This window comes from Tenrec ecaudatus, chromosome 1 (assembly GCF_050624435.1).
Source record: "Tenrec ecaudatus isolate mTenEca1 chromosome 1, mTenEca1.hap1, whole genome shotgun sequence".
In the NCBI taxonomy this organism is placed as follows: Eukaryota; Metazoa; Chordata; class Mammalia; order Afrosoricida; family Tenrecidae; genus Tenrec; species Tenrec ecaudatus.
In genome coordinates, this window is record NC_134530.1 from 12,631,225 (window position 1) to 12,659,203 (window position 27,979).

Below are 27,979 nucleotides of genomic sequence, written 5' to 3' on the forward strand. Positions count from 1 at the left end.
TTTTTCCTGACAACATGAAAGAAGACTTCATTTAATAGATAAATGTCCTGGTTTTATTGTTGTTGTTGTTTTGGGTGGGGGTTCTGTTGTTGTGGGGTACAGTCCAGATGGTTCTGACTCATCACCACCTGTGAACAACAGAATGACAACCCACCCCATCCGGGGGTCCCCCTCACAGCTGTTCTGGTATTTGAGGCTTTGGCGTGGAGAGACCTCATATCGTAGAACTAGCACGTCTTCCTGATTGGAGCATCTTCACGCCACCCAGTCATCATCGGGAGACTGCTCAAAGGCTTTCCCGTCTCCTGGGGAAGAGCAACAATCACCAAGACTATTTTGGGGAGGTGGGAAAAGAAAGAGAGAGAGAGGTGGGGTTGTTATGCTGATATGAAGACACATCCTAACGTTGTAGTAGGGAGAACAATGGAATTGGCGCGAAAAGGAACAGAGCCATCAAATGGAATAGAAAAACAGATGACTGAATCACGTGCCTATGTGGGGATCTAGTGTCCTATTTCCTCCAGGATGGCATGTCAAAGCCACGGTGAGAGGATGCGCTGCTCCTTAAGAGCTGGGCTGACGAGGGAAATGGTTGATACGGTGACGTGGGTGAGGCCGGTCTAGAAAGACTATACACCACCGATTCCATCTATATACCACCGATACCTAACCTTCTGAAAGAGCCTCAGCTGGAGAGACAGAGAAGAGACCAGCATTTGCCGATGGTTCTGGAGGGGCGGACGGATAAGCCGGTGGAACACAGGGCGTATGAGGAACCGTGAAATGATGTGTCTGCTATTGGTACCACGGTCCAAGACAGTTTGCATTTGTCAATAGCCATGGACCTGTACGAGCCGAAAGGTTCGTCCTGCTATAACCTGCAGTCTTTAGTAACAATGTGTCCACCGACTCGCCATTTGTAGCAAAGGTACCGCAGTCCTGCTACTACTTGACTGATAGGAGATGGGAGAAGCTGTGCTGAGGCCCCGGTGGGAGCATCCGGAAACTTTGCACTTGCTACACAAGTAGCAAGTGTAACCCTATAACTACTGGGGAAGGGGGTGAGGTGGGAGGAAACTAAGCTATTCAAAGCAAACAATGTTCCACAAATAAATGAAAACTCTAGTAACATCTAAAATAAGCAAATAAAGGGCTGGGCAGCCATCCATCTGAAAACAAATCAAAGTCCTTACTTCATAGAACACACCACACAGCCCAGATGGAGGCAGGAAGAGAGTTAAAACACAAAGTCTGAGGAGAACACCTGCCTTTTTAAATCCCACCCGTCACAATTCCAGGTTCTGGCCAACCAAGACCCACGGTCAACTCAGGCAGACGTGGGATTTAAGGGCAGGAGATCCAGGAGCCTCAACCAGTGGACGGGGAAGGTTCCAGAAGCCACACGCCGGAAGTTCACCTGCAATCTGACCCAGAACCGGCACCGAGGGCAGGGGACTGGGAATGAGGCTGTGTCTACGTGCGTCAAGACGTCTCAACAAACAGCTGGGAAGAAATTAGAGAACACCATCTCAGAAGGTGATCCGAAAACTACGCGCCGTGCCTGCTCCACCTGGAGCGAGGGCCACCTCTCAGAAGCCACCGGGAGAAACACTTGGGTCTTCAAAGACATGACTATGAGTGGGTGGTGCAGGCTGGCTGGTGACAGGGAGACCCAGAGTCACGCAGTGTAAAAGAGAGAAGCAGGACATTGTGTCTCTGCCAAAGAGAAGGGGACACGGTCGGTGGATCCCCAAGACCCACTGCAAGGGAGAGTGTGCGTGGTGGACTCGTGTGTGATATGATGTCATGGCTGGGAGGAAACCCACTGATAAAGTTTATTGTGCCAACCTGGCCGATAAACACATGTGCGGTTAATTGAAGGGCGGAGGGCTAAATGGCTCCGTGAGCCTCGCCTTTCTAGTTCTCGGGTCTCTTGTTCGTGATGGTGGGACCAGGGTGCAGCTGCCTTAGCCAGTTCCCTGCTTCAGCTGGCAAGGCTCACTTCCTGCAAGACATCCCTGAGGAGAAGCCACATGGACCTACCTCGATGCAGCCTTGGGTGCTGGAGCAGCCATGTGGAGACTCCTGACAGTGCTGAGATGCTTACATGTTCACTGATTCGACTTTCCTCCTGCAGTCGGTGTCATAATGTGTGTTTGTGAGATGGAGGAGGACTTTGTGGATTGGTGTTGGACATATGGGCTAATGTTGGACTTGTGGGCTTGGGCAGCACTGGGTTGGGGTGTTTTCTTGATGTGTACTTAACCTTTATATAAAACTCTCTCTTATACATGAGTTTCTGTGGATTTGTTTCTCTAAAGTACCCAGACTAACACATCCACAGAACATGACTGCATTCTTTTTATTTTATTTTATTTTATTTTATTTTCAGATGGGGAGGAGGCCTGAATGGGGAGTCAGATTTCCATTTTACTTGGGAATTTTTAAAAAAGGAAAAGATTATATTACGAAAAAGATAATGTACAATTGAAAATTAAAACAAAAAAGCCTACGTCCCCGGAGACTTTACCTAAGCTGGCCCAACGATCTCTTTGTTCCCTTGCTTGCTGAAAGTGAGGTGGACCTGAAGCACTTGCTGATGAAGATGAAGGATGGCAGCCTTCGGTGTGGATTTCAACTCCATGCAAACAAAACCAAAATCCTCACAAATGGACCAACAGGTAACATCCTGATGAAAATGGAGAAGAGATTGAAGTGGTCAAGGCTTTTGTCTTGCTTGGCTCCACAATCAGTGCTCATGGAAACAGTAGTCAAGCGCTCAAAGAACACATGGCATTGGATAAACAAGGTAAACATTGGATAAAGAAGACGGAAGACGAATCGATGTATTGAACTATAGTCTGGCAAAAAACACTGAAAGTACCCTAGAGCAGTGCGTCTCACCCTTCCTCATGCTGTGACCCTTTAACCCAGTTCCTCATGTGGTGGTGGACCCCCAACCATAAAATTATTTCCATTGCTACTTCATAACTGTCATTTTGCTACTGTGATGAATCGAGCGATCCCTGTGAACCGGTCATTTGACCCCCAAAGGGGTCGCAACCCACAGGTTGAGAACCATTGCACTAGCCTAACAAAAGAACCAACAGATCTGTCTTGGACAAAGGACAGCCAGAATACTCCGTAGAGACAAGGTTGGCAAGCCTCCTTCTCGCTTACTGTGGACATGCCACCGGAGAGAGCAGTCCCTGGAGAAGGACATTATGCTTTCTGAAGCAGGGGGGCAGTGACAGAGACACAGTGGCTGCAACAACAGGCAGGTGGCCCAGGACTGGGCAGTGCTTCATTCTGTCGTGCAGAGAGGCTGTTCCGGGCCAGGGCCGACTGGAGGGCACCTAACCACAAAGCATCCCTTTGTTCAGTCTCATCTCACCTCCTGCCCTTCCTCCCTCTGAGCCTCAACTGTCCCCAGACCATGCCACACACACCTCTCTCCATCTATGCAGAATCATCTCTTTTCTCACCTGGTTTACACAACTTATCAACTTACAAGTCCTTTGGATTCCCGTCTCAATGTCAGTCCTTCAGGAAGCCTTCTCAGGGCCTCTGGCTCATATCAAGCTCCTATGCTCCCCGCCTCCCCCCGGGATTGCCGCTACACAGGACATGTGATCATGACTTCCTGGTCCATGAGACAGTCACAGCAGCCGGTCCCCACTCTCTCTGCCTGGAACATGAAGAACAGCCTGTGGGAACCATTTGTTGGAAATGTTGAAGGCCCATGGCACCTTCCTAAAGCCTTGGGGTCTCAAGTTCATCCCTCCTTGAGATAGTTAAGGTCTATTTTGCCAACCTGGCCGATAAACACATGTGGGATTAATTGAAGGGCGGAGAGAGAAATGGCTTGGTGAGCTTCACCTTTCTAGTTCTCTTGTCTCCTCCTCTCTGATGGTTGGACCGGTGTGTGGCTGCCTTAGCTAGTTGTCTGCCTCAGCTGGCAAGGCTCCACTTCCTGTGAGACATCACTGAGGAGAAGCCACATGGACCTACCCTGATGCAGCCCTGGGTGCTGGAGCAGCCGCATGGAGCACCCCTGCCAGCGCTGAGATGCTTACACCACCACTGGATCCAAAGACTTTATACCCACTGGCCTGTGATCTCCTCCTGCATTCGGTATCATTACGTGTATTTTGTGAGTTTGAGGAGGACTTTGTAGATCGGTGTCAGACATATGGACTAAGTCGGACTTATGGGCTTGGACTGGAGGGGGTTTGAATGCACACTTACTCTTTGTCTAAAACTCATATACATGTGAGTTTCTGTGGATTTGTTTCTCTAGTCTATGCAGGCTAACACACTCCTAAAACGGACCTCCATTTCCCTTCCCTTCTAACTGCAGCCAAGGCTTCCTCCTGCTGCTGGATGTCTCTAGTCCCCACTCTTCATATCCAGTCTCTCCGCCTGTAGGAGCTTCTCCAGTCCAGTCCCACCGCCGCCTATCTAATCCAGACTGCCCTTATCTCTACTCTGAGCGACAGCAAAACCCATCCCCACTGCCATCAAGTGGATTCTGACCCAGTGGCTCACAGTGACCCGACAGCACAGGGTAAAACTGCCCTATGGGGCTTCTGAGGCTGTAACTGTTTATGGAAGCTGACTGTCACATCTTTCCTCCAAGGAGCGGCTGATGAGCAGTCCAATCAACGCTGTTTTATTTATTCATCATCCTTGATCCATTGTGTCCCTGCTGAGTCACTCTCCACCTAGCTCCCACAACCATGTCTAGACAGTGTGGTGGAGCAATGCACCCTGGTACATCTCCTGCTCTCTGTAGTTACTGTTTCAACCTCACACTTCCATGCAGAGGAGTTACAGTGGGTGTGGGAGTTACATAATCTGGTGTCAGTTTGAGAAGATTAAGAGGGAAGGGGTGGAGTTTAGCTTGTCAATCAGGTCATAGCCAATGAGTCCCCTCTGTTGGACATGGCCTTCTCCTGAGGATTCTGGGAACTCCCGTATTCCTCCCTGGAGGTGGGACACACTCTCTCTCGGCTCACTCCCTGGGAGACATTGCAGCTGACAAGACACATGGAGCTAAGCTAGTGCCTTGGGCTGGAGAAGTCACGTAGAGACCCCTGCCAGCACTGACATGCTTACACCACCACTGGATCCACAAAACTTCCCACCCATTGGCCTGTGCTCTTTCTGCATTCGGCATCACTGCATGTGTTTCATGAGTCTGAAGACTTTATAGATTGGGATCAGACATATGGGCTAATATCAAACTTATGGACTTGATCTGGATGGGGCTGGGATGTTTTCTCAATAGCCAATTGTTCTTTCTTACACACAGATGAGTGTCCGTGGATTTGTTTCTCTCGTCTATCATGACTAACACAGTACGTTATCCATTAGGCTACAAACCACAAGATCAGCAGTTAGACCACCAGCCACTCTGAGAACAAGATGAGGCTTTCTGCTCGGAAAGACTAGCAGTCTGGGAAACCCACAGGGCCTGTGTGGGATCGCAATCTGGCAGGGCCTGAGGCACCCTTGGGTGTTGGTCAGGCTTCTCCCTGCCCTCCTGGGCTGAGATTCCCAGGAGGGGAGGGACTTTCTGTCTTATTCACGGCCACGGCTCCAGTGGCTAGGAGAGCGAGGACCCATAGTTTGGACGATTCTTTTGCGGAGTTTAACAGTGAGGTCCGGCCGTGGTGTCGGGCCCACCTTTTTGAGGAACTGCAGAGGCCTGACTCACAGACTGCTGACTCACGGACTGCTGTCTTCTACCTGCTTCCCTCACCCAGCAGAACCTGACTGGGAGAGGGGTGACACCCCCAAGAGCAACTGGAAAGCACCGATTCCAGAACTTTCACTATGCCTGCAGACCCCACAAAACCAAACCCACTGTCATTGAGCCAATTCTTAATTTACAGTGGCCCTATAGGACAGAACTGCCCCGTAAGGTTTCTGAGCAGATGGCAACTGCCTCATTTTGCTGGTGGATGCAAATCGGCTGACCGGTCAGTGAACAGTGGAGTGCTTAACTGCTGCACCACCAGGGATCCTTCACTGACCCAATTCAAGCCCAAAGACTCTGCCATTGATTCGCTTCTGACTCAGAGAGACCCTACAGGGCAGAGCAGAACTGTCCCTTCCGGTTTCCCAGGCCGGAACTCTTCACAGGAGCAGAAAGCCTCCCCTTTCTCCCCTGAAGCAGCTGGTGGGTTCAAAGTGCTGACCTTGCTGGTAGCAACCCAACCCTTAACCCATGCCACAGCCAGGGATCCTTGCTGACCCAGCAGGCCCCACCCAATATCCCCCCGAATGGTGGCTTTGGTGCCAGGCTCTGAAGGTCAAATGTGGACCCCTGTATTTCCTGGCTGTATGGCCTTGGGCTAGTCACTTCCCTGAGCCTCTGCTTCTCTGTGGGGGATGGGGGTGGGGGTAGGGGTAGTTCATGTCTGCCTCTCTTGGCCCACAGTGTGACTGTGACAGACAGTATGTGCAGATGCGCTTTGAAACGATAGTATATTTATAATCCGTCCTTCCCCAGACTCAGACACGCAGTCGACATGGACATCTTTTCCTATTCCATAGACACTTTTAAGATAAGGGCCAGAGAACCAGAGGCAAGACTCTCTAAGTCTTCCAGAGCTGAGGATCGGTGCAGAGGTGGGAGGTACCTGACGGAGGGAATCCCGTGTTTCCTCTCTCTGCTCCTGGAAAACCAAACCAACGGGAACCCTCTCCCACGGAGCTGGTTCTGACGCATAACGTCTCGGTGGCTTCTGCAGCTGTAAATCTTTTCCAGAGTAGATCACCTCTTCTTTCTCCCAAGGAGCAGCTGGCGGGTTTGAACCGCCCACCATACCAGTTCAATGCTTACCGGACAGCGCCTCCAAGTCTCCATAAGCTACTGGCAGACTGGATCTCGTTTGCTCCTTGTGGCCACCCTTGGCTGATGGGTGGAAGATTGGGCCATGAGCTGCTTCTGCCTATGTTGTTCAGAGACCCGTGTCTGCAATCCCCTTGCTGAAAACAATTCCTGAGGATTCTCTCTTGGGAACACTTCTGGCTGAATCCCCAAGGATCCAAATACAACAGAAGTCCAGTCGGTGTAACTGGAGCACATGAACAAATGTCTAGACGGGGTCCCACCAGGTTGGAAAGGCAGGCTGGGGGGGAATGACCCGCCTTTGAACACGAGACTGTGTGGTGCATGTGAAAGGCCCCTGGCAGGTCCCAGCTGTGAACAGCCCAGAGCACGGTGACACTGACACACGGGGGGCTGGACTGACAGCACCCGAATATGAATGAATGCCTTCTGGTGATGCCTGAAGGACTTCGACAGGCATATTATCAGATCCCGCTGACTTATATTTAAAATAAAAGAAATGACTGTACAGATGTGCTTTATACAATTGATGTATGTATATGTATGAACTGTGAAAAGAATTGTATCAGCCCCAATAAATTGTTAAAATAAAAAAAATAAAAGAAATGAGCGTGAGGCCCCATTGCCTTTGGAGACACCTGTCCTTGAAACAAGGGAGGCCTGTGTGGCAGCCAGCAGGCCAAGAGGTGCCCTACATAGCAGGGCATGGTGGCCCAAGCTCAAACCGGGTTTAGAGACCAGCCTGAAATCCGAGACCTTTGTGTTCCCTGGGTCGAAGGCCTCCAGCCGAGAAGCGGTGGCAGACACTGGTTAGTTTGTTCTTTATTTCAAGGGAAAGTTACAGGGTGTTTATTGACAAAATGACTGACCTGCGTGGAGACAGCCCGCGGTTCTATGTACAGGTTCATCCCTGGGGTTCATACCCCACACCTCAGTGGGTGAGCCCCGACCAGGCTAATCACACCGGCGCTGGGGGGGCCACCCAACTGGCCTGGGCACCTGCTTGGGCCTCAGAGGGAGACAGAGGCAGCTCGCAGGGGCTTCTCGGTGGGCGGCTTCCTCGCGCCTTCATGGAAGTCTTTGATTGGGTGGCTTCCTGCGTGGGCTCCTTCCTGTCACGTTGTCCTTGGAACACGGAGGGCCTCGGCCTTCCGGGTGGGCATAAGGAGGTTTCCCTCTCTTGCCTCGACTTGTGTCTGTTTTTATATGAAAACAATACTCTCAATTGGACTTTTTTCCCCCTTTTTTTTTTCGCGCCCAAGAATTAAGGGGGGTAAACGGGGTGGGCAGCCTCAACATGTGCAGTTCTGCTGGCTGATCTGCTTTCGGCAAGGTTCCATGGTGACGGCGACCCCCACCCCGCTCCGGCCTGATGTCATGCGGGTCACTTCACTCCAGGTGTCCGTGTCCGGGTCGTAACACTCCACACTGTCCAGAAAGGTGTGGCCGTCGTAGCCTCCTATAGGGAGAGCAGGGGGCCGCCAGTCACAGTCACTGAGTCCCTCCCTTCCCCTCCCCCAGGGACGGGGCAGGGAGCATGGAAGGAGGTGGGCCAGGCAGAGGGGGCGTGCCATGCTGCAGTCCTGCCCATGGGTCTCACCTAGGACGTAGATCCGCCCCTGGTGCACGGTAATTCCCAAGGCGCTCCGCCGGTGCATCATGGGAGCCACAAAGGACCAGGTCTCCGTCTCCACGTCATAGCGTTCCACGCTGTTCAACTGGTCCTGGCCGTTGTAGCCCCCCGCAGCATAAATACAGTTGTGCAGGACGCAGACACCTACATGACACCAACATTGGGGGTGGGGGGTAGGGTGAGGGCATGACTCGGGGGCCAGCACCTTCCCTGGTGGGCCCACCCACACCTCTTTGGGGAGACTTTTCAGAAAGGTTGGGGGGAGGGTGGGACGGGCACCCGGAATTTGGGGTCTGTAGCTCTCCTGCATGAACAGCAGAGTTCAGGCATGGCTGTCATCTGAGGGTGTGGAGGGGAGAGGTGGGGTTGGGGAGTGGTCTTCCTGGTGGCCCGCACCCTCCCCGCAGGCCCCTCCTACCTGCCCCGCTCCGGATGGTGTTCATGGGTGTGGTCATCCTCCACTCGTCCCTCTCCGGGTAGTAGCACTCGGCCGAATTGAGGCGGTTGGTGCCGTCAAAGCCCCCGATGGCATAGAGCAGTCGGTTGAGCACAGCCACGCCCACGCCAATCCTCCGCGTCAGCATGGGGGCCACCAAGTGCCACTCGTCCCGCTCGGGCTCATACCTGTAAAGGCAGAGGGCGCACGAGGCGGTGAAGACTGCAGCACAGTATCGCCCCCTCCTGCTCCTGGCTCTCTACACCAGCCAACCCTTTACTCCTCCGAATGTTCTACAAGGTGGCTGGTCAAGAGCCCTTACTCAGGAGGAGACCACTGAAGCTGACAGCCATTGTCTGCTGGAGGCTACCCCGCCCCCCGCCCCATGTCTGGTCGACCCCAGAGGCTCAGTACACTGGCACGGTGTCAATGGAATCGTGCCCCCAGCTCCCCTGTGCCGACAGCCCAGTGGACAGATGGACCCTATTATCGCCCCACACCTTACCGACCAGGAGATGGGACATCAGAGAGGTAAGGCGGTGTGCCCGGTGTCATGGAATAAACAGTGGTCCAGCCCTCTAGGTGCCCAGAACTTCAACTGTAATAACCAGGCGGTGCCCGGGTCAGCAGGCACACTTGTGCTTGGAGTGCAATTGTCCCTCATGTCCCTGTCCTTCTCCAGAGCGGTCTGCTTAGGGTGACTCATCCTCATTGATGTCAGAAGCCCCTGGGGTGTTGGTGTGAAACCCCTCTCCCCCACATCGCAGGCATCACCAGTGGAGGGCCTTCCCCCTCACAGGCTCTCCAGGTAAGCACTGCACCCACAGCCACGCTCCAGGGAGGAGGAGGCAGGGGGCCAGGCTGTGCCAGGCAAACACAGGCACAGTGGGGCGGATGGCAGCCTGCACTCAGGAGATGGAGAACCTCACCTGTCTGTGGGCTGTGACAATATTTGGACAGACGACTGTGAAAGGTCACGCTCAACATCTGCACATTACCTACCAGGTGGGTAGACTCCTTTTCCCACCTGCCGTGCCCAATGGGCAACGCTCAGCCCCAAACACACCATCCCAGGTCACTGGCCATAAAGCTTCCGGTGGGGTGCCACTTCTGCCCGGAAGATCCCTCTCCCAGAGCAGAGAGGCCGCTCGGACAGACAATAGGGAGGCTCCTGGGCCCCCCTCGGAGTCCTGGGCCGCCTCACCTCTCCACGCTGTTGTGGTGGATGCAGCCGTGGGAGCCGCCGACGGCGTAGATGTGGCCATCGATGACCCCGACCCCGATGCGGTTGCGTGGCACAGTCATGGAGGTGCAGGGGGACCACTGGTTGGTCATGGGATTGTAGCAGTCCAGAGCATTGGAGTCCGTGTTGCCGTCGGGCGAGTTGTTCCGGCCGCCCACGGCGTACAGTAGCCCGCCCACCACGCAGCCGGCCAGCCCGCTGCGCGGCACCTGCAGGTCGGCCAGCCGCAGCCACGAGCCGTCGCTGGGGTTGTAGGCCTCCAGGTAGCTGAGCGACTGGCGGAAGTAGCCGCCGGCTGTGTAGATGAGCCGGCCCACCTTGGGCGCCCGGCAGGGCATCACCTGCGTGGGCTTATGCAGCGTCAGCTCCTGGAAGATCTGGACCAGGTAGTCCTTGCAGCGCGAGTCCGACTGCAGGATCTCGCACTTCTGCAGCTGCATCTGCAGGAATTGGGGCGTGAGGGAGTGGCAGCGCACAGCTCGCAGCAGGGCCTGCACGTAGAAGCGCCGCTGCTCGCAGTCGTACTTGACCCAGTTGATGCAGGCGTGGAAGACCTCAGACTCGCAGCGCACGTTCAGGTCATCCCTGCTGATGAGCGTCACCAGCTGGCAGTGGGACAGGTTGAAGAACTCCTCCTGCTTGGCCACCTGTGGGGGGGGGAGGGGGGCATGACGTCACAGGCTCTCCTCCAGGCCCTCGCCACCACCTCGGACCTGGCACTCAGCTTGCCTCGGACCCAGGCTCCATTTCCCCGTCTGGGTAACCCGGAGCCAAACGGTGTGGGGAGGACAGGGGTTCGTGACATGTGTCGGGTGTGGCAGGCGCCGTGAACAGTGCGCGCAGCTGCTAACCAAGAGGTGGCAGCTCTGACTGACTGGGTGGCACCAAGGAAGAAAAGACTGGTGATCCGTTTCAGTAGAGTATTTCCAATCAACTCTGACTCCTAGTGGCCTCACGATAGGGCAGGGCCGAACTGCCCCTGTAGCTTCTGAGGCTGCAGGCGCCCCGAGGAGCAGAAGGTCTCATGTTTCTCCCGCGGAGCGGCTGGTGGGCTCGAACTGCTGACCTTGTGGTCGGCAGCCCAGCTCCGCTGCAAGAAACCCCATGGAGCCATCCTGTCCTGTAATGTGTGCCGTCGCCAGGGACTCCGCTCAAATAAAACATGTTTTACTTTTATTCGCCAGGTACATAGTGTGTGCGCACAAAGTGACAGCGTGCCCTGTGCCTTTTTGTGTCACTGGTTTTTGAAGTAGATGCCCCGAGAGCCCTCTTGTCTCCTAACACAATCCCACGTTAGGAAAAGGGCAGAGTGTAGAAAAATGGGAAAGAATGTTCCCGGGGAAAGGGAAGGCTCTTGAAGGTGCCTGCCGGAGCTGCCATTCTGCCTCCCTGCCCACTTTCTGGCTGTGACCCTGGGCAAGTGTCTGGCCCACCCTGTATAGGCGATGTCCTGGACTTTGGTTGGCCCAGGCATCAGAGGAGGGCTTAGAAGACCCCGAGGTGGGCGGTGCAGAACCTGGGCACCCTAAGGCATGGCATATTGAGCAATTCCCGCCTGCCCGGAGTACTTCCTCACCCCCAGAGGTGGGCAGAGCCAGCGCCTTAAAGGCTGTAAGGAGGGGCTGGCACACACACTAAGCGCCCAACACACTGCCATTATCACTGTCACTCAAGCGTGTGTCATGTCAGGTGTCGCCAGCCACGCCGGAACCAGTGTCTGCTGAGAACTTCCTGTGCTTGAAAATGAAAATGGAACCAGAAACCAGCCTTCGGGACACCACTCACCCATGGCCGGAAAGACCCTCAGGGCCAGTTTTTAAGGCTGCATATCTTTCTGGAGGTGGTGAGTTTGAACTGCCAACCTTTGCGTTGGTGACCGAGAGCTTTAAGCTGCTACACCACTGGTGCACCAAGAACAGCGCAGATGGGACCCAGGGAAGCAGGGCTCGGGGTCAGGCTTGCAGTTTGCACGTCCTGGGGGTTCAAGAAATACCCGCTGGGGCAGGCTGCTCAGCATCTCTCCTTCCCTGCGGGCTGGTACTGCAGACGTGCCCCCTGCCTCCACCCGCCGTTTCTGAAACACCACAGAGCACAGAAACCAAACACAGCCACCAAGTCGAGGCCGACTCATAGCGACGCTACAGGATGGGGTAGGACATCCCCCAAGGCTTCTGGGGCTGTAGCTCTTTACAGGAGTAAGAAAGCTTTGTCTTTTTCTCAAGGAGCAGCTGGTGGTTTTGAACTGCTGACCTTGCAGTTAGCAGCACAACATACAAACCACTTCCCCCTGGCCCTCGTCCAGTCTCCCAGATGTGGGGACTAGAAGTTCAGACAGAACCCGGCTTCTGAGCCCTTCGCATCTGGAGGAGGCCCTCCAGCCCGCCTGCCCCGTGCTCACCTCCCCGAAGTGCATGTGGATGTATTCTCGGGCGCGCTGGTGCAGCTCGGCACAGCCGATCTGCTCGGCGAAGTTGGCGATGCCGATGGCGTTGCTGGGGTCCAGCTGCTGCACCAGGAAGTCGCTGCAGGCGCGCACGACGCTGTCGATCTGGTACATGACGGCGCCGTTCATGACATGCAGGACGCACTTCTCGCCCATGGAGATGGAGGCCGTGTAGGCGAACTCGATGAGGCGCTCCATGACCTTGGGGTGGATGCCCTCGATGGACACCACCTCCATGCCCTGCTCCCGGAGCCCGTTGGTGAACATGGCCTTGAAGACGGGGCTGGACGAGGCCAACACCACCTTGTGGGCCATGAACTGGGCGGCCGGCGCGTCCTCGTACTTGACCTGCAGTGTGACGTCACACAGCTGCTGGCTGAGCCGCAGCTCGTTCATGATGCCGAAGGCCTGCTTGGTGTGGTCCTCCAGCGTGTAGCTGAAGGTGCGGTTGCCATGCTGGGAGGGCGTCACCTCGGCTTTGCACTCAGTGGAGGCGTACATCACCACGTCCCCTGCCCCCTGGGGGCGCTGTGGCTGCAGGGGCAGGAATCGGCTGGGGGCCCCAGCCCGGCTACGCCCGGGTGCCGGATGCATGGGCCTCTTGGAGACGAAGGGCACCACCAGTGCTGGCACTCAGGGGCCTGGAGGAGGAGAGCACAGGGCTGGGGGCCGGGCCAGAGCTCCCTTTGTAAGACAAAGCCCTGCCCGGATAAATTTCTTTCCCAAGTCAACCAGTGTCCAACCCAGCCCGACCAGCCCCGGAGCCCCGACTTCAAACACCGGCCCTCTATGTCCCTTCCTGCCCAGAATCCTCTGATGCCTCCCCGAGGCACTAGGAGCGAAACTGATCTCGGAAGCCTGTGAGTGCCTGCCCAGCCAGCCTCCGCCCCCCTTTCCTTCGTGGGGCTCGGCTCTTCCTCAAACTCAAAACCAAACTGCCATCAAGGCGATTCTGACTCATAGCGACTCTAGAGGATGGAGAACTGCCCCGTGGGTTTCCAAGGCGGTCAATCTTTGCAGGAGCAGACAGATTCACCTCTACCTCACCCCCACCCCACGAGCTGCTGGATTCGAACTGCTGACTGACTTTGTGGTCCACAGCCCAATGCCTAACCCATCCTACGCCAGCACCCAGGGCGCAGTGCTCTTCCTAGAGGCGCGCAAATCTCCCTGCATCCACCTCCGACGCCAGGAGGACCTACTAGATGTTGGGTGCTGTTCTAGGCAACAGGGACCCAGCACTGAGCAAGAGACACACTATCCTGCCCTCCAGCAGCTGATGTTTGGGGGGGGGTTTGAGGGGAGTAACCAACAACAACAAAAGGCTGGCCATTGAGTGGATCCTGACTCTAGCAACCCTACAGAAGAACAGTGTGGAACTGCCCTTGCGGGGTTTCGTGACTGTAACCCTTTACAGGAGTAGAAAGTCTCATCTTTCTCCCTCTGAGTGACCGGTGGTTTTGAACTGCTGGCCCAACAAAAAGCCTCTAGTCCTCGAAGCTCCTTTCTTGGAAAGGTCCAGGAATAAATAAGGGGAGGAGGGAGCATGTAGTGGGAGACAAACAAAGAGGAGGGTGGGCATGAATGAAGAAGCCCCTGGGCCTTGGAGAGTCAGGTCTGAGAGGCATCTTGGAAGGTGCCTACAACAGCTGGTTGGGAGGAAGGGGCACCTGTAGGGACTCCCTCGGCCCTCTTCCCCCTCCCTTCTCTTTCCTTACAGTACAGGTCAGGGAGGGGGTCCCCTTGATTTTTTGGTGAGCTGGCCATCCTGTTCACTTAAAATCTCAGCCCCTGTCCATCTTCCCCCTCCCCCTTTCCTGGTGTCTCCCTCACCTCCTGTCCAGGGCCGGGCACTGCGCCAGGCTCTGTTAATGCGAGGCTGGCTGACTGCCCACCCAACTGCACCCTCTTTCTTGGAAACCAGGGTGCGGCTGGGATCTAGGTAGGACCCAAACTGAGGTCCCGCTGCAGCCTCTCAGCCTTTGGTGCCCCCTGGTCACCAGGCACTCCCCCGACAAAGCGACAAGTGGGGACTGCGCATGCCCCGCATGGGTCGCCACCAAGGCTTGGAGAAGGCAGGAAGTGGCCCTGTCGCGGCCTCTCGCCAAGCAGCCCCGGAGCACAGACTCGGCGCTGCCCGCACCCACCCCGGGGTTCCCGTGCCCCCGGGCGGGTGGCGCTCCCCGGGCCTCCCACCCCGCTCCGGTCTCTCCAGGGAAACCCCGCGGGGCGCGCCGTCCAACAAAGGGGTTGGTCCCGGGCCGCGCTCCCTGGCCATCCGGACCCGCGGGGAACCCCGAGGCGCGGGGGCCCGCGCTGCCCAGCTCCCCGGGCCTGGGGTACGGTCGCCGGGGCGCTCGGGCCCGCTGTGCCCGCAGCCCGGGCGCAGGCCGCCACACTCACCCCGCCATGGCCGCGCTCGGGCTCCGCCTCCGCCGCCTGGGCTCGGGCGCCTCCATGGCCGCGCGCCGGGGGGAGGCGCGGAGCGCGCAGGTCACCATGACTAAGCAGAGCGGGGCCCGCCGTGTCAGAATAAAAGTCCCCGCGGCTGGGGCCTCCGGCGGCGCCCCGGGCACGCGACCAGGGCCGCCCCCCGCCCCCGCCCCCGCCCGCCTGCGGTCGCCAGCCGCGCGGCCCCTGCGTGCAGACCGCAGCGCCCGCCATTACGGCGCGCCGCCGCCCGGCGCAGGTCCTGCGCGGAGTGGGACACCTGGCGTGCCCGGCCCCCGCCCCGGGAACCCGCGACCACCCTTCCCCGCGCTCACCCCGGCTCCCGTGTCGCCTCCGGAGCTCTCGCGGAAGGGTGGGGGGTGCCCGGGGCGCCGCGGCGCTTCCGGGAGCCAGAGGGGCAGCGGCGGGGCCGCGGCGTCTCCTTCTCCGCAGACCTCCGCCGTCGGGGGTCCGCGGGCGTTCGGCCACCGTCGCGGGGCCTGGGCTCTGGGGCAGTGCAGCTCGGGGGTCCCGGCCGCGTCGCGTGGGGAGCTGCCTAGGGACGCCCGGGAAGGAGGCGGGGAGAGGGCGGGGGAGGAGCGGCGATTCCCCGCCCTTCCCGCAGGTGTAGGATGCCCGTCGGAGGGCAGCGGGCGCGCTCCGTGCTCCATGCTGCAAGAGTCATCGTCCGCGCTTCTCCGCACGCGGCAGCTCCCCGGGACCCGCTCCCCGGGACCCGCTCCCCTTCCCGTAACTGCACAGAGCGCGACGCCAGCGCTGTGTGCTGCGCGCAGGATCCCGCCACCACGACCTGCGTCGTCTGTCTTTAGCTCGATTTTCTGTTTATTAAGAGGCTCCTGGAGTTGGCCTGCAGCTGGTCCAGCCTGCGGGCCCTCCTCTCCCCAGCTCCTAAACGGCCTCCCAGGAAAAGCAACAGCATCGCCCTGCTAGGTTTTTGGGGATACTCCTTGCGAAGGCTTAGCAAGCCATCTAGAATATTCCCCACCCTTTTTTTAAGACAAGGGGTACTGAGTTGCAAGTTAAGCCGTAGAGGATATAGAGTTAACTTTTAAATAAATGTTATTTGTATTTATTATTTTTTTAAAGTTTAGCCTAATTGGAATCCATTGCGTGCCATACCTAAAGGGTAGGAAGGGACGGAGGTTGGGGAAACGCTGAGCTGAGCTGTTGATCTAAGAAAGGAGTCTACGAATTTCCGAGGTCTGAGATGTCCACGAGTTGGAATGGACTCAAGGGCAGGGAGTTCTGTTTTGTTTGGGTTGGGATTAAACCGGAACCTGGAGTCAAGGGGCGGGGGCTTCCTCCACCCTCTTCGCCCCGACCGGCTTTTCCGGAGCCCTCCAGAGTGGGCGCTGTTTCCTAGGCGGAGACAAGCGCAGCCTCCTCGCGCTCGCCCCACGGCAAGCTCGCTTATGCTAAAAGCAAACATACACGCCCGGTGACCCAGCGGTGCCCCTTGTGGGGTTCCACCCCTCCTCGTCGCCCCCCAAGATACACTGGCACACCTGCCGCAGGTGGCACGCTAGTCACTGCTCCCTGAGAATTGGACTCTCCCTAGGGGGGAGGAAGTGGCCCAGCCACTATGAAATACTCCGCTACCAGTTAGAAAGAGCAAGTGTCCATCCATCTCAACTGAGAAACAGAAGAACAGAGGAACACGACATGTGAAAAAACATGCAACAATGTCCAAGTTATGAGACCAGGAGTAAGTTCATCTCAGCTCATTTACTCAGAGGATCTAGAAGGTGCCCAGGAACAGGGGTGGGTTTGTTGTGACATGTGGATAAAATCTGTACAGCCTTTACCATCACGCCATCAAAGGAGTCCTGGCGGCCGAATTGGTTATGCATTGGGTTGCTCACCACAGGGTCAAGAGTTTGAACCCACCGGGCTCCCCGGTTGAAAGTTGAAACTCTGCTCCTGTCAAGATTTGCAGCCTTGGCAAGCTTAGGGAGCATTTCAGTTCTTCCCTATAGGGTCACCCTGAGTCGAAATGGACTCAGTGGGTTTGGGTCAGACAATTGGGGCAAGGTGCTTTGTGCAAGATTCCAGGTTCCCTTGGAAGTTCAGGAACTGGGTCCAGTCCTGAAAGCACCTTGGCACCAAGCTTGTGTGGGCATGTGTTTCAGGAAATAGGTTGTTTGTTTCAGATGTGTAGTCTGTAGGCCAGACCTGAGATGGCCCTCCTCAGAGCCGGACCCCAGCCTGAATCACCTTTGTCTGGCCACCTGTAGTTCTGAGACTGCTCCGCCAGGTGGCACACCGCAATGTTGATCCAATAACCCCACCTTTCCCTGGGCCAGATCAACGAGCTTCACTGTGGCTCAGGGGTCAGGAATGTGTCTGGGGACATTGCTAGACTGCTTGAAGCCTTTTATGGGCACAAAGGGGCCTGGCAGTGCCCCAGGCTGTGAATACAGCCCTTGGCAGGGGAGGGGGCTGGGAATGGCAAATTGGAAAGCATCCAGTGGAACCAGACCTAGACGTGCAGCCTCCTGTGCCTGGGAGCTTGACACCCTAGGCCTGGAATCCTGCTCAAACCCTCGGGGAGGCCACTGAGGGCTTGGAACCTCAGTCACATCATCTGTCAAATGGAGGTGACTAGCTGGTACAATACATTGTAATTGCTCTGGATTTGAAGTTTATTTGTATTATTTCATACAACAAAGGAGCTGACACTGTACTCCAAGAACTAAGAAGCTCAGGCAGGATTGGGCAGAATGGATACAACAAAGGGGTGCCCGTCCCTGGCTCCTGGCCTCCAAACTGGGGGAGCCACTCTTGACTCTTTGCTTCCCCTCACCCCATGTTGCCCAACTCCTCAGAAAGTCTCTCAGCTGCTGCCACAATGGATCCAGTATGGGCCTGGTCTGCGTTATGGTTTCCTTGGGCCAGCGCAAGTCCTGGGCCCTCCATAACCTGTCTCCATGATGGCCAGGGGGAGTCTGTGAACACCTGAGCCTGGTTACCTGGAGCCTCTATCTGCCCAGAACCTTTGATGTCCCATGTCACTGAGCAAGTCCCAAGACCACCCTTGCTCACCCCTCCCCCAACCACACATACACAAGGCCCTCCTCCCTACACATGTGATCACCTCCCTACCATTGTCTCTGGCTGCTCCCCCCACTGGGGAACTGATCCCCACACACCAGGATCCTTGTTTTCACCAAACACACCAGCCTGGAGGGGGGGGGGCTTCACACCTGCTGTTCCTTCCACCCAGAAGGCTCTTCCTTCAGGTCCTTCATCACGGACACCACCTTCACATTGTCACGGACGGACGTGTCTGCTGTATTTCTTCAGGCACCCCGTTGTCTGTTTTGTGCACTGTTGCGTCCCTAGGGCCTGATGTGATGCTTGGTACATATAAGTTCGCAGGAAATGGGGTTTTGCTTCCATTGACATTTACCCTGTCTGCGTCCTTCTGCTGCCTTGCCGACTCCATCCTTTACCTAAAAAGAAAAAGTCTGCACGCGGGGAGGAGGCGTGGTGGGCCTGCGTGCGTCAGTCTGCAGAGGGCGCGGGCACCAGGGTCTGGGCGGCTGTGGGTGCGCCCGGGCTGCCAGTGGAGCCGCTAGTGTCCAGTCCATCCCGACGGGGCAGCGAGCGCTCAGAACGGCTGGAGCTGCCAGAAGGCAGCCAGTGGCGCAGACCGCCCGAAACCCCCACCGCACTCCCGGGCATCTGGGAATCTCCGGGACCTAGACCACAGGGGCGACGGCCACAGCAGACCAGGCGTAGGAGCGCATGGCGCAGGTCGCGGTTGGTAAGCGTGTAAATAATGGGGTTCAGAAGCGAATTGGCCATGGCCAGGCCCAAGAAGGGGTCGGCCTGCAGGAGAACCGGGCAGGCGCGCGCCGGGCACGCCACGTCGAGCAGCAGCAGCAGGAAGAGGGGACTCCAGCACACCACAAAGGCCAGGAGCACCACGCTGAGTGTGCGCAGCAGCGCCAGCGTGCGAGGCGTGCCGCGTGCTCGGTGCAGGGAGCCTCCGCCAGCCCCGGGCCTCGCGCGTAGGCGCCGCGCGTTGGCGTGCACCTGGCAGTAGATGCGCGCGTAGAGCGCACAGATGGCGGCCAGGATGCAGACGAAGGCGAGCACGCAGAAGAGCACGTAGGCCTTGGCGTAGAGCGGCAGCACAGTGGAGCAGGACTCCAGGTGGCCCAGGCAGTTCCACCCGAAGGCCGGCAGCAGTCCGATGAGCAGCGATACGCCCCAAGCAGCGGCCGCCAGCGCTAACGTGCGACCCCGACGGGCGGCGGGAGCTGGTCCCCGGCGCGCCATGGTGAGGCGGCGCTCGAGCGCGATGGCCAGGAGACTCAGTACCGACGCGGCGAGCGCCACGAAGACTCCTCCCTCGCGCGCGAACCAAAGCGCCGGCGAGAGGCGTAGCGTGAGCGGCCCGGACAGGAGGATGTTGGCGGCGTAGGCCGCGCCGGCCAGCATGTCAGACAGCGTGAGGCTGCCCAAGAGCAGGAACATGGGCGCGTGGAAGCGCGAGTGGCGCCCCAGCACGACCAACACGGCCAAGTTCTCCAATACGATGAATGCGCACACGGCCAGGCACACGACGGCGTCGGCGCGCAGCCCCGCGCCCGGCTGGTAGCGAGCGCCACGTAGCTTGCCAGTGTAGTTGTAGTGCAGGACGATGACTTCGCTGACCGGCGCCGGCCGCAGCAGCCCAGGCTCCATGGGCTGCCCACCCCAAGTCTGCGGAGAGGCCAGGCCCAGAGTCAGGCTGATCGCCCTCCTGCCCCCCCACCCCACCCCATCCCCGCGGCCTTAGGAATTGGACACAGAACAGCGCACAGCTTCCCGTCCCAGGGAAAGGATCCTAACCCTCGCGCTTTCTACATGCACACTGGGGCCAAGGGCGTGCTGGAGATGGAAGCAGGGTGCCCATAGAGATAGACATACACAAGGGGTTGGGGCGACACACAAAAGGGACACCCAAAACTCACCCACAAGCCGGATACCCAGCGGCATAGTCCATCATTCTCAGATGCTACACACAAATTCAGTGATTCACACGCACAGACACAGAGAAAGGTCAAGAGCCTCCCACCACCCAACTCAACCCAGATTCTACCCCAGAGCGGCTGGTGTCCCTGACCATTTACCCACTGCGACGCCACCACCAGGGCCCTACCAATCACAGAGGAAGCAAGAAAATGCACTCACACGGCCCAGCAACACAGAAACACAAATCCAGCCGCTTGCGAATGGGGGCACACAACCACATTTCCCCACCTCCACCCACACCACCTCACCCAGCAACTCACACTCTGCAGGGCTCTGCGCGGGACCAAGCCCCTTCATCCATTCCCGATGCCCACGCTGTCAGACAGTGCCAGAGGGCAGCCGGCAGCATCCACGGCGCACCGAAGGGGCACACAGGTCATTAAAGCATAATGACACCTCCCACCTGCGTCCGCACCCTTTCATCTCCGGACGACTCCCCTTACTCCCACTTTACTTCTGAGAACCCGAGGTGCCGCTCAGAGCGGACACGGAGCAAGCCCCTCTGAACAGCTAGGAGAGGCCCAGAAGTAAGGAGGGAGGGGACCAGTCTCCGTTCCCGCGACGACACATGGAAGCAAGGCAGATTCAGTCACACACTGGGAACGGCACGCACGTATAGACAGACAGACAAGGAGTCCAGGGCTCCACGCGCTGGGGGTGGGGAGGTGAGACACCAAACCTCTCAGACCCGAGCTCGGCTGGAGACTCAGCGCCGAGCGCTCGGCTCCGGCCTGGACCCCACGGCCCACTCGCCCGGTGGCCGGACTGAAGCAGTGAAACTGGCCGTAGCGCTGCCCAGAAAGGTGAGGTCCACGCGCTCCGGGCTCCCGACTCCCCTCACCCGGGGGCCCGCACTCAGCCCAGCGCTGCCGGCTTCCCGCGCGCTGGAGGCCTTCGGGAAAGACCCGGGAGCCCACAGCAAGGGGTGTTGTTCTGGCCGACCACGAGGGCACCCAGGGGCACCCTCCGCCCCGGCCAGCCCGAGCCCCGCGCCCCCTGGCCCCGCTGCGTCCTACTCACCCTAGCGCTCCGCGGGGCGCCCCAGCCGCCGCCGCCGCGCAGCCCAGAGCAAAAAGAGCGGCTGCTGCGAGGGGGCGGGGCTGCAGGCGGGAGGCTCGGGGCGGGCCCGACGCGGCCGGGACTTCGCGGGCGGCAGCAAATGCCCCCTCCCCTCGGGGACCGGGCACCCAGCCCGAGGCTGCCAGCCTGTGCCACCCGCCGCGGCAGCGGAGCGCGCCCCGGCGGCGACTGGCACTGGCGAGTCCGCGCCTCCTCCTCCAGTCCTGGGCTGCCCTCGCAGTTGGGGAGACCTGGGGACACGAGGAGAGGAGGGTTCTCCAGCCCCTCCCCACCAGCGGTCCCGCTGTCCTCCGCGCCTGGCCTCTGGCCGCTCCCCACCTACCGCCCACCTCAGTTCCAAGTACCCAAGTACGTCCCCCCGAGGGAAAGCTGGGACAGCGCGGGGAACCAGGGGTCTGCATCGGGAGCCTCTGTGGCCAGAGACCCCTAGCCCAGGGCCTTGGCCTGGGACCCATGGGGGGAAGGGCGGACGAAGGCGGGCAGGAACCTCCAGCCCCGAGAGAAGGCGGGTGAGGTTCATCTCACCCCCTGGGGTCAGGTCCCAGGTCTCTCCCACCCTTGTCGCACTGGACAATGTGATTTACGCATTTTTCCTGTTTCTAGGCTGTGATCGAACCAGACTGTCAGCCACATGGGGACAGGAGTTGGCATTTGCCGTTGGTGCCCAATAGGTGTCCGCTGAGCAAGAGGCAGAGAGATTGTGAGTGTCAGATCTGTATCTCCTTCATGCGAACTCTCAGTCTCTGTGGCTGTCTCACGGTCACTGTCTCTCTAGCCTGCGGTCGGCTCTGGTCTTTCTCCCACAGTTGTCTCCAGTCTTTGTCCAACGCCTGTCCCAGCAGCCTCGCTCCTAGGAAATGGCCAGTCCTGCTGATCCTGAATGGCCCACCCACCAGGTCCCAGGGCCCCGGGCCAGGTCCAGCTCCCTCATCCAGAGCCCAGAAGTCCACAGGCTGCAGGTGGGGCAAGACCTGGGTGTTACAACCTTCACTGGGACAGTGACCTTTGGTCCTGTCGATCTTGGCCCTGTGGCAGTGGGTGGGGAGAGGGTGCCCCAGGGGCGATGAACCTGAGGGTGTCAGGGGGCTGGGGGGTGGGTACTGTGAGACTCTCGTGATGAGGGACCTCGAGGGACACCTAGGGCCAGTCATGTCCTGTGTAGTCTCTCTAGGATGCCCCTTAGGCCCAGTGCTGAAGGCTCCCTGGGGGAGGGGGGAGGAGGAGCCTTGCTTCAACCAATCAGAGATGCTTGTGGGAGCAGCGCAGCCAATGAGGCTTGACCAAGACACCCCCACCAGAAAGTTGGGGGATGGTTGTTAAAGCTTTAGTGCTTAGAGGGACCCTCAGAACAACCACACACACACACACACACACACACACACACCAAGCCCTCCCTGATGAAGAAGGATCCCCATTCAAGGGGGCACTGGACAAAGGTCACCCTTCTTCCCCTCCTCCTTCATGGGGAAGTCACACCCAACTGTGGGAGATAGCTCCTTCACACCTCCCAGGCGGCAGCATTCTCACCTCCTGGCCCCTCTTCCTGCCATGTGCCCAGGGCCCAGTGCCCAGGGCCCAGTGCCCATCACCCGCACTGCCTCCCAGTCTTTCCCATGAACTGGGCCCCTGGGGACTCAGGCCCCAGCACCCCTTTCGGGAATACTTCAGCTGTCTCCGGAAGATCTCCCAGCTCCATCCCTCCCCACTGGCAGCAGCAGGATATTTCTGAAATGTCAGACCAGCCTTCTACCCTGCTGCTAACCTTCCTGTGGCTCCCTATGCAGGGGGGAGAGGGGGGACCCTGCACTAGCCATCCTCTCCTGGAAGATAGGAGTGCTCTCTTCCTTTGTACAGAGATGGGCAGACTCTGAAGCCAGGTGCCCTTGGTTCAAATCCCTGCTCGGACACTTCGCCATCGACTGTCCCTGACAAGCTATGCTCTTTGTGAGCCTCCCTGGCCTTTCCATGGACTGAATGGTGTCTCCTCAAGCATCCTGACTTGGCTAGGCCTTGATTCTCTGTGATCAGCAGTCCTGTAACGGTGCAACCTGACAGTTACATCACGATGTGATTATTCCTATTGAATTATGGAGATGGAAGAAGAATCGATGCATGTGAATTTTGGTGCTGGTGAAGACGATTGAAAGGACCACGGGCTGCCAAAAGAACAAACAATTCTGTCTTGGAAGAAGGACAGCCAGAGTGCTCCTTAGAGGCCAGGACGGCGAGACTGCTCATGCACGTACTTTCGACATGTTGCCCGGAGAGACCAGTCCCTGGAGAAGGACATCATGCTTGGTCAAGTAGAGGGGCAGCAAAAAAGGGGAAGACCCTGAAGGAGACGGAGGGACACCACAGCTGCAGCCATGGGCTCCGACACAAAGACAATGGTCCCGGTGGCTCAGGACCAGGCAGTGTTTCCTTCTGCTGTACAAGGGGGTTGCTGTGCTCGGAACCGACTCGGTGGATGACACCTGAAAATAACCATAAACCCTGGATAGGAGCCCTGGGGCCACTGTGGGTTCCCAGCAGGGCTGCTAACCACCAGGTCTGCTGTTCAAAGCCACCAGCTGCTCCTTGGAAGAAAGATGTTGCTTTCTGTTCCCTTGAAGTGTTACACCCGCAGATATCCACATGGGGCAATTCTACTTGGTTGGAATTGCCTGGATGGCAGTGTTTGTTGTTTTGAATGTAATAGAAATGGAGAGAATGCACTTCAGTTTGTTAGCATAAGGGATTTTCGGTTGTTGTTTGTTTTTTGTCAAACAGCGCCAGGTCATTGGTAAAATGGGCTTAACCCCTCCCCCCCCCAGGCCTAAGCTGTGAGTTGAGGACGCACAGAATCTGGCACACAGCGAGAGCTCAGCCACGGTTAGGTGTGGCACTATTGGCCACCACAGTGTCCCCGGCCGAAGTCAGGGGAGCGAGGCTCAGGTCTGAGGAGCCCTGGCCGCACAGTGGTTATGAGTCGGACAGCTGGCAGTTCCAAACCACCCACCGCTACGCTGGATCAAGATAATGTTTTCTACTCTCATAAGGAGTGACAGTCTCAGACCCCACAGGGGGCAGTTCTTCCCTGGCCTGTAAGGTCGTCGTGAGTCAGAAACTATTTGGTGACAATGGAGTTTTTGTTCTTTGTTTTTTCGTGGTCACGCATTAGGTTGCTAACCGAAAAGTCGGCAGTTCAAAACCACCAGCTGCTCCATGGGAGAAAGACCAGGCTTTCTACTCCTGTAATCAGTTGAGTCTTGGAAACTCTCAGGGGCAGTTCTAACCTTGTCCGATAGGGTGGCATTGACTTGGAATTCACTCGATGACAATGAGCTTGAGTTTTGTTGAGTTTGAAGTTCAGGCCCAGCCAGCCCTGCCCCCCCCCCTCCTCCAACCAAGCTTGGTCCCATCTGGAGGCCAAGTGTGCCTGCAGCCTCCCCACTCCTGCCACTACCTGCCCTCGCTGCATGCCTGGGCCAGCACACCTGCCCAGCAGGTTCGGCTGCCAAGGGCCCCCGCCCACAGGAGCCCTCCCGCCCAGTCTGGGCCCACTCTCAGCGAATGGGTCCGCACCCCTGCAAGAGCAATACTTCCCACGCCCCCTCCCCTACCCCCACCCAGAGGTCTGACCCGGAACCTCCTACGGGCCCCCTCCCTATCAGCAAGTGGGTTCTCTGACAGCTGTCCCAGAGCAGGCAGGTCTCAAAGTGGTGCCCAAAGGCCAATTCCATGCTCCCCTCACCACACACACACACACACGCACACACGCACATGCACACGCACAGGTTTGTTTGTACCAGGCTGAAACCACCAGCAGCTCCTTGAGAGAAACCCTGAGGTGGCTGCTCCTGCCAACAGCTACAGTCTTGGAAACCCCCCAGGGAGTCTCGATGAATCAGCATGGGCTCCGCAGCAGCAAGCGCTCGGGACAGAGTAGAACTGACCCACAAAGGGCTTCCCAGACTGTACATCTTTGCAGAAGCAAACCGCGTTAGCCTGGGCTGACAAGAGATACGAAGCCAGAGACACTGAAATGTGTGTCAGAGAGAGCTGACTATCAAAGAGCAATCGTATATTGAGAAAACAGCCCAGCCTGGTCCAGATCAAGTCCGTAAGTCCGATACTAGTCCATTAATCCCTCTTCAGACGCAGGCAGTCACTTGCAGTGATGTAAAAGGCAGGAAGATCACAGTCCTGTGGGGGCCGTCTTGTGGATCCAATGGTGGTGGAAGCATCTCGGCGCTGGCGTGGGTCTCCACGCGGCTCCTCCAGCTCATCAAGTGTGGCTTGTCCACAGGAAGGTGCAGACAGAGAGAGAGGGAGGCCCCCTTCAGAGAGTCATTTATCTCAGTAGCCCTCCAATCAAGCTACGACCTCGTTGACAAGCTGACTCCAGCCCTTCACTCCTAACACCCTCAAGTCGACCCGCAATTATGTAACCGCCACACACACACACACACACACACACACACACACACACGCTTTCATCTTGCTCCCTCAGAGCTGATGAGTTCCAATCTTAACCCGCAGGGCCACCACGGCTCCCTCCCTGCGGATATAAGTTAATTCTGAAAGCACTTATGCTCTAGGATGGAGCCAACAAGAAAATCCGTAAGCACGTTGTAAATAAGTAACTCTGCTGTACAAGACCTCTTTAGAGCCTTGAAGAGCAAGCATGGTCATGGCCTCAAAGGCATGTGGCAGTTGGACATTGAATAAGGAAGACCATAGAAGAATCGACGCATTCGAATTGTGGTGCTGGCGAAGAACATCAGAAGTACCGCGGGCTGCTGGAAGGACAAACCGACCTGCGTTGGAAGAAGTACGGCCAGAGCGCTCCTGAGAGGCAAGGATGGAGAGATCTTGTCTTACAGACTTTGGGCAATCTCGTTGACCGGATGGATGGGCACAGCGGCTGCACCAATGGGCTCAGGCAGAGGAACCGGGCTGGCGCAGGACCGGACAGAGTTTGGTTCTGTTGCAAAGCGGGTCTCCATGGGTCAGAGTGGATCCCATGGCACCTAACAACAACAAATAAGTACACAATTACTTAATAGGTAAAGACTGTAGAGAAAGTGAGTCCCTATTGAAGGAGCAAGCTACAGATAAGCAAAGACTCAGTACTGTGGGGCTGACTGGAGCCTTAGTGGTGTAGTGGCTACTTATTGGGCTGCTAACTGCAAGGTCATCAGTTCAAACCTGCCAGCTGCTTCACAGGAGAAAGATGAGGCTTTCTTCTCCCTTCAAGGGTTACAGTCTCAGTCACTGCTATAGTTTATTGTGCCAGCCTGGCTGATAAACACAAGTAGGATTAACTGAAGGGCAGAGGGATAAATGGCTCGGTGAGCCTCACCTTGGTTGTTCTGTGCCTCAGTTTAAAGGGGTACACTACCTGTGGGATGCCTAGCCTGTGGACTGTGTCGCTGTAAGTTGAGATCCCTTTAATCCCACATGATTGAAATGTTCGTCTCTGTAGCTGGGGACCGACAGTTGGTGATTTGCCTTGCTGTTTGCTGCCTGGATATATGCCCAGCTCTCTCTATAGAAGGGGACTGGCAACTGGCGGCTCTCAAGCCTTAAAGGACTGCTAGTGTCTCACTGCTTTATAATTTAACTGTTAATTTCTTGTATTATCTATCTGTATATAATTTAATGGTTCATTTCTTGTATTATATATCTATCTTTATAAATATATTTATTTATAATTACTAGCAATCTGGTTTGTCTCTCTAGAGAACCCTGTCCAACACAGTCACCCACAGGGGAGGCTCCACCCGTCCTCGAAGGTCACTACGAGTTGGAATCCACTGGATGGCCGTGAGTTTGGTTGTTTGATTACTTGAGTTATCAGTGTGAACTCACTTATTGCCACCTGCTGCTTGTGTAGCTAGAGGAGCCATGGTGACAGCAATGGTTAGGTGCTTAGCTACTGACCCAAAGGCCAGAGGTTCAACACCGCAGGCCGTAGAGTGAACTTGACCACAGTCGGTTTGGTTTGGTTGGGTTTTGATGCAAATGCTGGAGAACCTGGGTAAGGCCAGACATCTGCTAGAGAAGGAAAGTTCAAGTGCTTTTCGCTGAAACCAGCACGCAAGAAGTGACCAGGCCCAAGCCCGTGAAAGGCAGCAAGCTCGAGAGCCCCAGAAGAGTCCCTTTGAGTTTCGTCTCTCACCTGTGTCACGGTAGCTAGAAACAAAGAGGACAGAGATGTGCATGGAAACACGGGCTGGCATCCTGTTGGTTCCCACCCCTGGCAGCCTCATGTGTCCGCATAGAACGGTGCACTATGGGTAAAAGGTTTGTCATGACTGGTTTTGGGGAAGTGTGTTGCCAGCCCCTTTCTTCTGAGACATCGTGGTTTCATACCTATTTCCCGTGGCCGTCTATGGAGGGCCGGAAGCCACGGCACTCCCGCAGCAATGAGCACACCCAGATCTTGGTTCTTAAATACCGTGTCCCTTCAAGGAACCAGGACTCCCTGGGCAAGTGGCTAACCCCCTAGGGCTGGGGCAGGGCAAACACGACATGAACGTGCAGGATGGGATCATCTTGTGGTGTCGGAGCATGCTCGAAACAAAGCAAAAATGTCCAAGGGACACAGGAGCCGACCTGTGGGAAGAACACCCATGGGACCACACCAGAACAATGTGACACACACACACACACACACACACACACACACAGGACCACACCAGAACAATGTGACACACACACACACACAGGACCACACCGGAACAATGTGACACACACACACAGGACCACACCGGAACAATGTGACACACACACACACACACAGGACCACACCGGAACAATGTGACACA

At 57.0% G+C, this 27,979-nt stretch overlaps 2 protein-coding genes across 3 annotated transcripts; both read right to left on the reverse strand.

The window, feature by feature from the left end:
• Positions 1-7,640: 7,640 nt before the first annotated feature.
• Positions 7,641-15,565, reverse strand: KEAP1 (kelch like ECH associated protein 1). Of its 2 annotated transcripts, none has more exons than XM_075546930.1 (6): positions 15,380-15,565; positions 12,570-13,255; positions 10,133-10,818; positions 8,911-9,116; positions 8,460-8,636; positions 7,641-8,318 (listed from the first exon to the last, which is right to left on the reverse strand). In XM_075546930.1, exons 2-6 carry the CDS (start codon positions 13,206-13,208, stop codon positions 8,152-8,154), a joined length of 1,875 nt encoding a protein of 624 aa, XP_075403045.1. In that variant the 5' UTR covers positions 13,209-13,255; positions 15,380-15,565; the 3' UTR covers positions 7,641-8,151. The 2 variants fall into 2 exon arrangements, with proteins under 2 accessions (XP_075403045.1, XP_075403037.1); XM_075546922.1 differs by lacking the exon at positions 15,380-15,565 and adding an exon at positions 15,018-15,132.
• A 2,133-nt stretch (positions 15,566-17,698) lies between these two features.
• Positions 17,699-19,770, reverse strand: S1PR5 (sphingosine-1-phosphate receptor 5). Its single transcript, XM_075536417.1, has one exon. It carries the CDS (start codon positions 19,755-19,757, stop codon positions 18,570-18,572), a length of 1,188 nt encoding a protein of 395 aa, XP_075392532.1. The 5' UTR covers positions 19,758-19,770; the 3' UTR covers positions 17,699-18,569.
• Between the last annotated feature and the right edge of the window lie 8,209 nt (positions 19,771-27,979).